The 13,677-nt window shown below is 34.9% G+C and overlaps 1 protein-coding gene and 1 long non-coding RNA gene across 3 annotated transcripts in view; one reads left to right on the top strand and one right to left on the bottom strand.

Annotated features, from left to right (window-relative positions):
* Nucleotides 1-5,250, top strand: part of LOC106465253 (dolichyl-phosphate beta-glucosyltransferase-like) — a 64,957-nt gene extending 59,707 nt beyond the window's left edge. Inside the window, exon 9 of the mRNA XM_013925461.2 lies at nucleotides 4,963-5,250. Within this exon, the coding sequence (XP_013780915.1) occupies nucleotides 4,963-5,078 (116 nt within the window). The 3' untranslated portion in view covers nucleotides 5,079-5,250. The remainder of the gene's footprint in view (nucleotides 1-4,962) is intronic.
* Nucleotides 5,251-5,352: 102 nt separating this feature from the next.
* On the bottom strand, nucleotides 5,353-6,486 carry LOC111087214. Of its 2 annotated transcripts, none has more exons than XR_002611932.1 (3): nucleotides 6,357-6,486; nucleotides 5,959-6,242; nucleotides 5,353-5,787 (listed from the first exon to the last, which is right to left on the bottom strand). It is a non-coding gene; the product is annotated as an uncharacterized LOC111087214 (long non-coding RNA). The 2 variants fall into 2 exon arrangements; XR_002611931.1 differs by having other exon boundaries at nucleotides 6,414-6,468.
* Nucleotides 6,487-13,677: the final 7,191 nt, after the last annotated feature.

Here is a 13,677-nt window from a genome sequence, read left to right on the forward strand (position 1 = left end):
AGCTTTACGTTGAATATTATTTATGATTTTACATTAATAGTATCTGTACATCACTGCTAGGGTAGCTGATGTCAGTTTCATTATCCACATGTATATTTACTCAAAATACAAATGATTATGTAGAAGGTGAGGTAGCATTTTAATGCAACCAAAAATTCATAGATAAACTAAACTATAAAAGTAAATAATAAGTGAATGATAAACACAACCATTATCATAAAGACAAATAGAATTTGTTATGTCACTCCTTCTCTTCCCCATTTACATCAGTGTCGGACTTCACTACATGTCCTTTGTCATCTCAGTTAATTTTGTGGAATGGTATGTTAGATATTGGTTATTTTTGGTTGAATTTCTCAGTAATTTTCGTTTCTTTACACATTAGTTTTTATTACATACTATGTGGACTGAGTATATTTAGATAATTTGTCTGTGTCATATATGAGTAGTTTGTTTATTGAGTATGTTTGGTTAGTTTGTACCTTCCATATCATTACCACTAGTAACAAAGAATTTGTTCTTTTTGAATAATTGTTTTGTCAATGTTAAGTATGTACCTTCTCCTCCTAATTTTAGTCAGTGTTGGGATTTATTCTGTGTCCTTGTCACCTAGGTAACTTTTTCTGTCGGGTACCTTAGATTTTGCTTATTGTTGTGTTTTCTCGGTAATTTCTGTCAGTTGGCACGTTTGTTATTTTTAGTCTTTGTGGACTAGAAAAATTTTGATACTTTGCCCATTTGATCTTAGTCAGTTGTTTGTTAACTAGGAATAATTTGATAGTTGGTACGTTATATATCATTACTACTAGTAATATCTATCCGTTGTTCTACCTGAATTTTATCATGAGTGCTCAATTGTGCTGTCCTAATTTTCGTCACTGTGGGACTTAAAATTTTGCCTTATTACTTCACTGATGTGCTTGTTCCTTTCTCCTTCATAGGGCTGAGTTTAGCTTTGGTTCCTTTTCCTACATTCTTGATCCTAGATATCTCTTTATGTGTTTTGTTAGCAAATGCAATCATTTGCCTGACCTTTTCACTCGATGAATCTTGCTTTCTTCCTTTTTTGGTTTGACTGGCTCCTGCTTGCTTCCTCCCATTCTCGGTCCAGAGTCCACATTCTTCTGCTCCTATGTCATCCTCTATCCCGATCTCAATCCTTCCTCCCTAAGATCTATGCTGCTAGTGGCTGTGTTCTGTCTTTCACATCCATTTCCTTACTTTCCATTTTCCACCTGTACTTTCTTTCCAATAGATAGGCTTCCTTGTCCAGTTCGTTCCTTTAGGTGTTATGTGACACATTCTTTCTCCTTTCTGGGTTTGCATTCCTGACCCCTTATTCCGAGGAACCCTTCAGTTTCCAGTATTCTATAACCTATTACTCTCTCAGTGGTTGGGTTTGTCAACTAATCTGGCTTGTTTATTTGGACTTGTCCATGCAAAGTTGCCATCTCCTCAATGTCTCTTTGCATATATTGTCACATTACTGTCTTTTGCTGCTCATCTCCACCGTCCTTTGAGAGATTGAAATCGTTTGGCTAGATATGGCTGTGTCTACCTCAGGTGAATATTGGCTTCCTCCCATGGTGATTCAACACACGTCTGTTTGCCATTGCCTGGGGTAAGTCTTGTCGCTTCCTTTCATCTATGTTTTCAGCTTCCCTAATCTTAGCATCTTCTTTACGGATTCCACCTGGTGGCACGTGTTGACTAGTCAGATATGCTTTATCTCAAACTCGTACTAATTGAAGTAACTATATATTGCTCATGGTTGAGATGGGGTGTTTCTGTAAGACCACTGGGTGCTTTCTCATTGGTGTATATGTATATCTGTGGTTTAGAAATCATTAACACTATATCTTTGGCGGACCATCACTCGTGGACTTCATGAGTAAAGCAGAAGGGGATATCTATCCATCCTTGCCAATAATTTGATTCCTTAATTGGGTTCGGTCTGATTTTCAAAATAGGGAAACATAGTCACCCATTGCACTGTTTCGTGTGTGACATTCCTCTGTACTCCCAACTGCTTTTTTTTTCTTCTAGTGGAGCATTGGAGTTCTTACAACTCTCAGTTTGCAGTCACTGGGGTGGTGGACTATGGAGGCTTCCTCCTGAGTGTGATTCCATGTTACTATATTTACACTAATTTATCCACTCAGTGAGAAAAGGGTGAAGCTGGTTCTCTACTGGCGCTTTCCCCAGATGTTTTCTGCCCAAGTGGACTGCACTCAATAAAACCAATGATCAAATAATAACTTGGGCTAGCCTACATGGGATCCTCCTTGGGTTAAGGATGACAATGCTCTGTTCCAACAGTTGTGCGCAGTAAATGCCTCTCTTGTAAATTCCGGTTCCAGAAGATTCTTTCCTGCTTCTACAGTTGGGCTTGAGAGACTTTGTTTGCCTTGTAATACTGGCAATGAGACATCCATGCTCTGCTCCTACAGTTGGGCAAATGCTGCTTGTACTCCTCGTAATTCCGAATACAGGATGTCTCTGCCCTGCATTTATGTTTGAGTCGAGGCATTGCCAAAACCCCTTAATGCCAGGTTCGGTTTTTAGTACTTCTTGCTCCCACGATGGTTTTGGGAGTTTGTCCGGTTATGGCTGTTGCCCACTTCCTCTTTGTAGTTCCAGTTGCTTGACATATGGCACTCTGTTTATGTATGGTTGCGGTTGTTGAGTATCGACAAAACAATCCACATGCCCGAGCCATTTGCTGTTATTACATATATATATATATATATGATGCTACACCTTGCATCTTCTTAACACTTTTACAGTCGTGCAAGCACTACTTTTTCCTTCCATTTTGTGTTCCTTTCCTCATTCCTTGGTGAAGAGCGTCCTGTTCCAGAAGTAGTGCAGTACCCCACAGGTGTGCTTTATTTTCATCCTGAGCACAACTGTTAATTCTGGGTTTGTTCTTTGTGTGCCTACACTGGTCCTCCTACAAGTGAAGGTAAGTCCATTTTGGAAGTTAATATTTTCTTACACTGAAAATGTATTTCCAATAGGTACTTACCTCCTCTCACACACTTCCCACCCAGTGTTGATGTTTTTATTCTAGTACCTGCCAATTCTTGAGGATTAAGCGGGAATAGCAGAGGTAACTAGCTGCACCATTATAGGTGGTGAATACTATTGGTGGAGAGTAGTCACATGATATGTACATGTGCAAAACTGGTGCTCTGATTACTATAAATTCTTTAAGCAATGCTTAGAAGGCAGACAACGATTGAGATAGCCTTTGTGTAAGAGGAGCTAAGCCTATCGGAAATATATTTTCAGTGTAAGAAAATGTTAACTTTCAGACCCTTGAGTTAACAGAACTAAATTAAAAATATGGCTGTATACTCATGTTAAATACAGTTGTCTTTTTCCTATTCTTTGCCATAAAAAGAAAATGTACTTAAAGAAGCTTGTGTATATAAGTCTGTGTTTCTTTTGTTCAGAAAGGCCACTAATAAAATGAGGTTTTGTTGTTACTTTGCTTGCTGTAAATCAGGATGTTTAGCTAATTGAGTACTATATTCCAGTTTTAAACTAAGATTAATATACCACTTGGAATTGATGTATCATCTGGTACTGAGGCTGATGTATATCACTTGACATTGAATATACCTCAGTTTCCTACTGAGATTTTGTACCAGTTAATAGAGTATATTACACTTTTTTACAGCATTTAATGTGTCATTTGACACAGTATATCATAGTTTTCTAATGAGATTGTTGTATTATTTGATACTAAGTATATCACAGTTGTTTACTGAGGTTCATATGTCACTAATCATAGTATAGCTACTGAGTTTGCTGTGCCACTTGACACTTGAGTATTTCACAGTTTTGTAACAAGGTTGTTGTGCTACTTTACACTGAGTATATCACAGTTTTGTATTGCGGTTGATGTGCCACTTAACACTGATTATATCATGGTTTTGTACTGAGGTTGTTGTGCCACTTGACACTGGGTATATCAGAATTTTGTACTGAGGTTGTTGTGCCACTTGACACTGAGTATATTAGAGTTTTGTACGGAAGTTGTTGTGCCACTTGACACTGATTATATCACGATTTTGTACTGAGGTTGTTGTACAGTTTTGTAATGTATTTTTTTTTAAATGACCTAAAAATGTCTTTTTTTACAAAAAAACTTCATAACCAGACTTACCATCATTGTTATGTGATAATGCATGAAAAATAAGCAAACTGACCTTTCTGCTGTTCTGTAGTACATTTTATACAATTATATCTACTATCAAAATATTTAACAAAAAAATAGACATTTGGTCAGGTTCACTAAAGATGATAAAATTATCCTCAACACACTTATAGATTTAGTTTTAAAAAACAATGACAATTTATAACCATTGTAATTTATAAAAATTTGGAAGTGGATTAGCCAACCACCCCATCAGCCTGATTATAAAATACACTGTTATACTAAAAATTTGGTAAAGTTCAGTGGTGTAATCTTCTGCATATGTTTCTGTGTGTTTAATTAAGATTAATGTACACATGTTCAAAAACAAAATTTTACCATTAAGAATGCCAATGGTTGTTTGCCATTGTTGCTCACCAGATTATTTGTTCACACCGGATGGCTTCAAACTTGTATGAGAAGGCTGGAATAAATTTAAGTATTCTGGAGTATACCTTAGCTGAATGTGACATATAGTGATCCATTCATGTTATTTCAAAACCTGTGTATGACCAGTGATGAACACAGTCTGTATATAAAAGATAGTCTGGTGGTTAAGAGAATGAGGCTTAATCAAACTAGCTTTACTGTGAATCTATTACTTAAATTACACCATTGGGTTATATTACAATCAGTATCAAGCTTTCAGTTTATATTTGCAATAAAATGGAAACTGATTATTGTGTATTTTCATATAATGTTTATAGTAAGAAACATTAATGTTCTGTGTGCTTGACTGAAAGTATTTTATTTTTTAGGGTCCAAGATTGTCCCATTCTGGAGCTGGTTGCAGATGGGACAGGACTTGTTTCTCATATGGTTTAAATACCAAACAGGTATCTGGCAGATAAGAAGTGAACCACAGAATAAATAACTCGTAAAGTTGTGTTCTAATAAGAACAATTTCTAAAATGGGGTTTTTTTCAATGATATAAAAATATCTATTTACTAAAATGTCTGTACTCTTCAGAGGCTGTGGACCAAGCTTGTATATATATGTTTGTTGAAAGCAAAATAAATCAAGATGCCCTTTTGGTTTTGCTTAACTTCTGGTGTGTTTTTGTATTTTAACAAAAGTGAAATAAAGTACTGTGCTCACATTATTCAAAGGGATCCATAAGAAGATAAGGATTTAACACAAGGTTCAGTGGGAAGAAATTAAAATAGTAGTTCAGAAGTGATACGTGAAGAAAAAAAAAGGGAGGTCATCTAATTGGAAATATATTTACCAACCCCAAAATATATGTAAATGTTGAACATTAGAAGTATGTAGGTATATATATATATATATATGTTTCGAATTTTATCAAACAGTTCTTGTATTTCAACAAGTCCAAACTGTGAATAATAGTAACCTGTTTAATCAAACAGTTCTTGTATTTCAACAAGTCCAAACTGTGAATAATAGTAACCTGTTTAATCAAACAGTTCGTGTATTTCAACAAACCAAGATTGTGTATGCTAGTAACCTGTTTAATCAAACAGTTCTTGTATTTCAACAAGTCCAAACTGTGAATAATAGTAACCTGTTTAATCAAACAGTTCGTGTATTTCAACAAACCAAGATTGTGTATGCTAGTAACCTGTTTAATCAAACAGTTCTTGTATTTCAACAAGTCCAAATTGATTACACTAGTAACCTACCTAATCAAAAAGTTTTTGTAATTCAACAAATCCTGATTGTTTAAACTTGTAACCTGTCTAATTAAACAATTCTTGTATTTGAACAAGTTCAAATTGTGTATACAAGTAACCTGTCTAATCAAACAGTTCTTGTATTTCAACAAACCAAGATTGTGTATGCTAGTAACCTGTCTAATCAAACAGTTCTTGTATTTCAACAAACCAAGATTGTGTATGCTAGTAACCTGTCTAATCAAACAGTTCTTGTATTTCAACAAACCAAGATTGTGTATGCTAGTAACCTGTCTAATCAAACAGTTCTTGTATTTCAACAACCAAGATTGTGTATGCTAGTAACCTGTCTAATCAAACAATTCTTGTATTTTAACAAACCAAGATTGTGTATGCTAGTAACCTGTCTAATCCAACAGGTTTGATTAGACAGGTTACTAGCATACACATTCTTGGTTTGTTGAAATACAAGAAAGTTCTTGTATTTCAACAAACCCAGACTGTGTATGCTAGTGACCTGTTTAATCAAACAGTTCTTGTATTTCAACAAACCAAGACTGTGTATGCTAGTGACCTGTCTAATCAAACAGTTCTTGTATTTCAACAACCCAAGATTGTGTATGCTAGTAACCTGTCTAATCCAACAGTTCTTGTATTTCAACAAACCAAGATTGTGTATGCTAGTAACCTGTCTAATTAAACAGTTCTTGTATTTCAACAAACCAAGAATGTGTATGCTAGTAGGGTTGAAATTTTTTACTATTTGCTTATTTTGGTTTCATCTGTTTAATTAAATTAAAGGAAACATTTTACTCATTTTTGTGAACACTTTGTATTTAAGAGATTTGTTTTCAAGGCACTGATGAATTTTTGTGGCAGGGTTGAGCTTGGCCCATAGATTAGCTTTCCAGACTTTGGAGCTGAAGTTCCATGGTTCATGACCTATTGCTGCCAAAAAAAAAAGGTTTCTGTGGGTGCATTATAAGAGTGATGGCCAAATACCACTCCTGGGTCTGACAAGAGTTTGCAGTGTTGACTGGCTCTTTTCCCTCAGTCTGACAAGAGATTGCAGTGTTGACTGGCTCTTTCCCTCGTTTTGACAAAAGTTTGCAGTGTTGACTGGCTCCTTTCCCTTGGTTTGACAAGAGTTTGCAGTATTGACTAGCTTCTTTCCCTCAGTCTGACAAGAGTTTGCAATGTTGACTGGCTCCTTTCCCTCAGTCTGACAAGAGTTTGCAGTATTGACTAGCTTCTTTCCCTCAGTCTGACAAGAGTTTGCAGTATTGACTAGCTTCTTTCCCTCAGTCTGACAAGAGTTTGCAGTATTGACTAGCTTCTTTCCCTCAGTCTGACAAGAGTTTGCAGTGTTGACTGGCTCCTTTCCTTGGTTTGACAAGAGTTTGCAGTATTGACTGGCTCCTTTCCCTCGGTCTGACAAGAGTTTGCAGTATTGACTAGCTTCTTTCCCTCAGTCTGGCAAGAGTTTGCAGTGTTGGCCAGCTTCTTTCCCTCGGTCTGACAAGAGTTTGCAGTGTTGACTGGCTCTTTTCCCTCGTTTTGACAAAAGTTTGCAGTGTTGACTGGCTCTTTTCCCTCGTATTGACAAATATTTGCAGTGTTGACTGGCTCCTTTCCCTCTAGTCTACCACTTCAAAATTAGGGACAACTAGTGCAGAAAGCCCCATTTATGTTTGCATGAAATCCAGCAAACAAAGCAGTTCTGGCATGCATGGTGTTTGAGAAGTATTTCTTTTCACAAACATGGGTGTTCCCAGTTTTCTAAAATATTTAGATTTATTACATTTACATACAAAATAAATGTACCCACATTTTGTATGTTCATATGACTATAGTAAATCAACCTAGAAGCCAGCAAAACATCTTAATCATTATTTCATACAACAAATTAACTGATATACTTAAACTGGGCTCCACCAGCATTCAAACAATCATGATTTCTATGATGGAGTGCCTGACATGCTGTTACACAGATTTCAACTCTGATTCATTGGAAAGCATTTGTGATCTGTTGCTTTAATTCGTCAATGGTTTTGGGTTTATTTTTAGACATCCTCCGATATTTTCTGAAATAAAATAAAACTTATAGGTTTAGTTTACAGGAGTTGCATAACTTAAAGAATGGGTACATTTTTTTGAGCCACCATGTATATTTATACACTTGTTTTTGAACACAGTTATGTTGTAAACAAGAACAGTCAAACTTGGATAAAGTAGAAGTAAACCTTTTTCTTTATAAAATCTACTTCTTTACGCATGATTATGGCAATGATCTCAGGTTACCCTATACTGTAAAATGAGATTGTTAACTACTGAAAACTTATGTACAAAATCATGATGGAGTTTTGACTGTTTACATTTCTAACAATCTTTCATATAAACTTCACATTTACAATTCCTGGTTTCTATAAAACACCTTATATTCTCCAGTTGGTATTATGATGGTAACTGGTTTTAATCATGTCAGGAAATGAACTAAAATCTAGCATGAAAAATTAAAACACACCATAAAGACCTGTTCTTGTTTTAAATAAATAGCCATAATGTATTTTTTGTTAAAATATCACAAGTTCTACTAATTAGAATAACAAAATAAGTATGATCAGTGTTTTTATGTTTATACTTTACTTGTCCAGTTTATTTTGTGTGGTAAAAAAAGCTGATGTAAATCAGGTCATAAAAATCATAAATAACAACCCAGGGAAATGTAAAAACAAATCCAGTAATGAAATAGAAAAGATAATAGGTTGGGTGATTTTCTGTAACAATAAACTGAAAAAATAAAAAGATAAAAGTGTTTAATTACTCACATTGTAGATTTAATTACTTGTGAGTAGTTAGAGAATGGAAAATTCAAGAAATATTGCTTAATCTGGGAAACTAAACCTGAGAGGACTTGGATCCTTTATAAAATAAAATTGGCAAAATGTAGCATGCAATCAGAATGTGTATATGTTCAGAAACAATATTGTGTTGTTTATTACTTTCGACTTAAATGTACAGATGTGATATTTCACGTTTAAAATGAGAGATTCAGTATTGCAACTATAGTCATTTATGGAAAGTTAATTTCCTAAATTGATTGATCTGATTAATGTGTCAAATATACAGAATGCTTTTTTTTTTATCTAACTCAAGATGTTCTAAGCCAACTGCATTACAGGCATGCTAGAAAATACACATAATGGTTTGTAATGAAGAAAGCACTAATAGAAGACATCTCACTCTAACATATACAACACTGTGATTTTCTTCATAATTATAGATGTTTTTGGTGATGTATACAAATTGCTTTGTGCTGTGAATAAGTTGTCAACCCTACTACTTGGATACATTATTCTTCCTGCAAGAGCGTCTTGTAAACACTCATGGCCATAATCATTTTAGTAAAAGTTCCTGGCTCTTACTGTATTCTCTTTTATTCTGGAAGATGTGTAAACCTAGAAAATAGTCAACAATAAAAATATATTGTGTATATAAGTCCTTTTATTATACATCTAAAGGAAATTTGTCATTTGGAATTTTATGATTTGTGACTAAGAGAAAAAAAGAAATTGAAATATATTTTATTTTTGGCTTTCATTAGCCTTTTGCAGAAAGTATTTAAATTTAAATTGTTCAGAGGTTGGTGAACATTGTTTTCTACTCATTTTTCCATTTAATTCAGTAATAACCACTTAAGGATGATTCTTCAGATAATTATGAAATTGTTCATTCTTGGCTTTATGACTTACAGAAAACTAATTTTCTGCTCATAAAATCCCAGAATAATAGTGTTATCATACAAGAAATGGAAGCAGTTTTTGGTTTTAATTGGATAATTATTTCTTTCAAAACATTTTACATAAATATTACCACTCAAAAGCTCTCAGAAGAAATTGTAGCATCAACGTTATAAAATTGTAAACTTTAGTTATTCTTGGACTGATCAAGTTTGTTTTTAATATAAATATAATATTAATATCAGACTCACCACAAAAAACACTAGTTGCTAGCACCAATAAAATATTAACCAGTAGTGCTATTTTTCAGTCAAGAGAGCTATAAACTTTAAAGTTATCAAAAGTATGCATGACTGAAAATATCACTATAACAACCAAATGAAACTGGGTACATCAAGTGAATTTTATTTACCACTCATAAGTTCACCTTCTCATGAATATTTGAGCTTGATCAAGTCGAAATATTTTCTGTACTATGCTACGAGAAACAACTGGTAAAGTCATGTTGTTAGTATTCCAGGTAAACCTGTGTTTTTGTCTCGCCATAATTGAGCCTTTGTTACTTTTATCTCTTTCGTGAAAATTCACTACCTCCGAACATTTTAATATCAGAATTGAAATATTCACTTACTAGTATTAGCGAAAATAACAGATACACTACATTTTCCAATAATACTTCCCAGGCCACTTATCACAGTTAACTTCATATTAATCAATTCTTAACGTTAAGACCAAATTTTCTGTCTCCATTACTTTGTTTCTGATTTTTGTGCTTTTCAGAGAAAATATGACTCTCTTGTAGCTTGTATATCTGGTATACTTCCTAGGTAAATAGATGCAAACACGTAGTGAGTACAGGGTGGCATGCTCTGTAAATGTTTTAACATTTAACTAGATTATGGGAGTGATTCTCTCAAAACGTTGGATGACGGTTTGCATAAGAAAATTCACTCAGTAAAGAGTCACAACACTTTTCCAAACACATGATCGTTCTAACTGTTAATCAAGTAGAAATCAAACAATGTGTGTATGACTTGATAGCTTAGAAAACAAGGGACACAACTTCCTTTCAATCATCAGTTGTTCAGTCTAGTGACTTTCCTAGTTTTGATGTTTGAATATTATTTGCCAAATGTAATTCATGCATTCTGTTAGACATTATTACGTCACTAGATGATAGCTCAGAAAGCAAAAAATGCTTCTTCCTTTCAAGCATTGGTTACATGATCTAATGACTGTCTCAACTTTTATCCATGGGTGCTCACTGTCTCGTCTAACAGGGAAAAACCTCTAACTAGCAAACGTCATCCACCAACAACACGTTTTTGAGTGATTGATTGTGATCTTGACCAAAGCTCACGCTAAGTTCTACGGCTGGCAACAGCCTGGAAGTCCTGTGGAGACCTCTCCAACTGGTCTTGGGTTTTACAGGCAACAATACACATCGACAACCTTCAGTTGTCCTTGCTTACCTAAACTTTTCCTCTTGGTGAGTGCTTCTAGTCTTGGATTTTACAGGCAACAATACACATCGACAACCTTCAGTTGTCCTTGCTTACCTAAACTTTTCCTCTTGGTGAGTGCTTCTATATCTATAATAAATCTTTATTTCAGCAAAAGCGTTCCTTTATACTCTTTTCAACACAAGAGATCAAGCAAGGGCCAATACACATATCAACAAAAGCAGAAACTCTGTAATAAAACCTGTTGTTACAGCACCAAAATTTTTTCAGATAAACTGATTTCCCTAAAAGTTTTAGATAGTAAACATGCTAATAACGGCAGACTCGATCAGAAAATAAGGAGAGCAATCTGTGTTTGATAAATTTATTGAGTTTTAAATTGAGCTATATATATATATATATATATATAGGTTGGACATATTTGATGGACAGTGAAAACATTCTTTATTTAGACACACACACAAAACATTGTAGGTACCAATGTAGAAAAATCGATGATTGATTCTACAGGATAGGGTGACTAGATGTCCAAACCAAAAGACCGGGAACTCTCAGCCTTTGCATCTAATTTCAAATTGGATATTACAAATGTGAAATAATTTAATTATAAATTAATTGAACTGTTCCATAATATTTCCAAATATATCAACATTGGCATTGTTTTTGAAATAATTGATCGGTAGTGCTATTGAAAGCACAGCTTTTCAAAGATTGCAATCAACTTTATTATCCAACTCACTTGCCTTTACAAATGCGAAGTTTGCTATAAAATTATCTAAGACAACACACTTTCTTTTCAGCATTTTGACACTAGGATAGGTTAAATATTTTAAATGATAAAAATATCGTATAGAACAGTCCCTGAGATTGAACTTTGCATCACACATTCACCAACTGCTAAAGGTCTATTACAGTATTACTAACTAAAAAACCTACTCAGACCTGGGTTTCTCGCCATGCATAGACGGAACTTTCGAGAAGAGTTGGCGGCAAGAGAGTACGTGTTACAACAAAGAGCAAGTCAAGTAGACCTATAACATCCGTGATTCGATGTAACTAACATTTTGATGTATTTATCATAAAACCGGGATGTATAATGCAACCCGAGAACTTTTCTCAGAAAACTGGGGCAAACTACTAAAAAACGGGATTTTCCCAGCAGAACCAGGACACCTGATCACCCTATTAATGAATCAGTGAATAGCTTATTAGCTTCCTATCCCTCTGTTGAACTAGTTGCGATGAAAACCAGATAGAAATAAAACAAGAAAATGCACCTAAATCCAACAGGTAATCTTGGTATCTTTGCCTAGTCAATAACATCACCTTGTGACTTCTATTCTTTCACAGCAATGGTCAGCTATAGCGCTCAGATACTGTCAGTTTTACTAGCAAAGGATATTACGGTTACTAATAATTTCAGTTGAGATGTCATATGTTACTGCAATATTTCTTGTGCAGAATAGACATTATCAACAACAGAGAACAAAAAAACAAAGCAACCAGAACAAGGTAACTTCAACAACTTTCTTGACCGACTTGCTTGACCACATGCTTATTCTGAAACTGCATAGAAACTAAACAACTGAAATATAATATAAAATTCCTGCAAAAGTAAAAGTAGGTAAAAAAATATATATGTTATGCCTTGTCTGTCTCTACTGGATGATCGGGACCGTTACTTCTAGTGGATGTTATATTTTCAACTGAAAGGCTGAAATCGTCTACAAGATTGTTCGCCGCCCCTTTACGACATTGCCTGCACTTGTATTGAATAACGTCAAATTTCATCTTAGAAAATTCAGAAAAGCCTCGGATTCCGAATAATCAACGATTCGGATAATTTTTTTACAGTTTGATGTGGAGTCTCAACCTTAATGTTCCCATGAAATTTGGTACAAATCCAATCACATTTCAAAGAGTTATTGACCCAAAACCGCGAAACTTCCCTATCTCCCCATTCTAAAAAAATGTTTCAAAGTGACCCAGAATCCGGATTCAAGGAGGACTGTCCCATACTGACTTCCCATTTTGTATAAAATTTTTATGTACGTTAGTCTACTAGTTTTCGAGATACGCTCGTGGAAACACAGAAAGACACATACACACACACATGGACTCGTTGCGATACCCCCCCCTACTCTGTGGCGAAGGTGATTAAATATTTCTTACTTTGTGGGTAAAGTTTGATTTGCCCAGAGGGACTAACGTTACAGGCGTGACTGGTCATTTTTTCATTCAAGAATAGTGGAGGATGCAACCTCGAAATACAACCTCAACTACCACTCAAAGAACTTAACTGTCAATCGTCACAATGTCCAGCATTACAACCATTCTCTCTCCATGAACAGAGCAGATATAACCACAGTGGAATGACAAGGGACAAGAACCATATCAACATAAAGACTCTCATGACCACATATTATACTGTTATGACAGCGGAAGTCACGTGACGCTGGTAACACGTGATGAGTTTCTAGAAGGATCATGAAGGCCCGAGTGTTTGCCAGACACTCTCTATTTTAGTATATAAGCTCGGCAAATAAAGAGGAGATAATAATTGCAGATGGATGGAGATAGAGACAGATAATTGAGTCAAGTGAGCTGTAATGACCGTAAGTAAAGTGCGTGAATC

Source organism: Limulus polyphemus, unplaced genomic scaffold (genome assembly GCF_000517525.1).
Source record: "Limulus polyphemus unplaced genomic scaffold, Limulus_polyphemus-2.1.2 Scaffold1885, whole genome shotgun sequence".
NCBI lineage: Eukaryota > Metazoa > Arthropoda > Merostomata > Xiphosura > Limulidae > Limulus > Limulus polyphemus.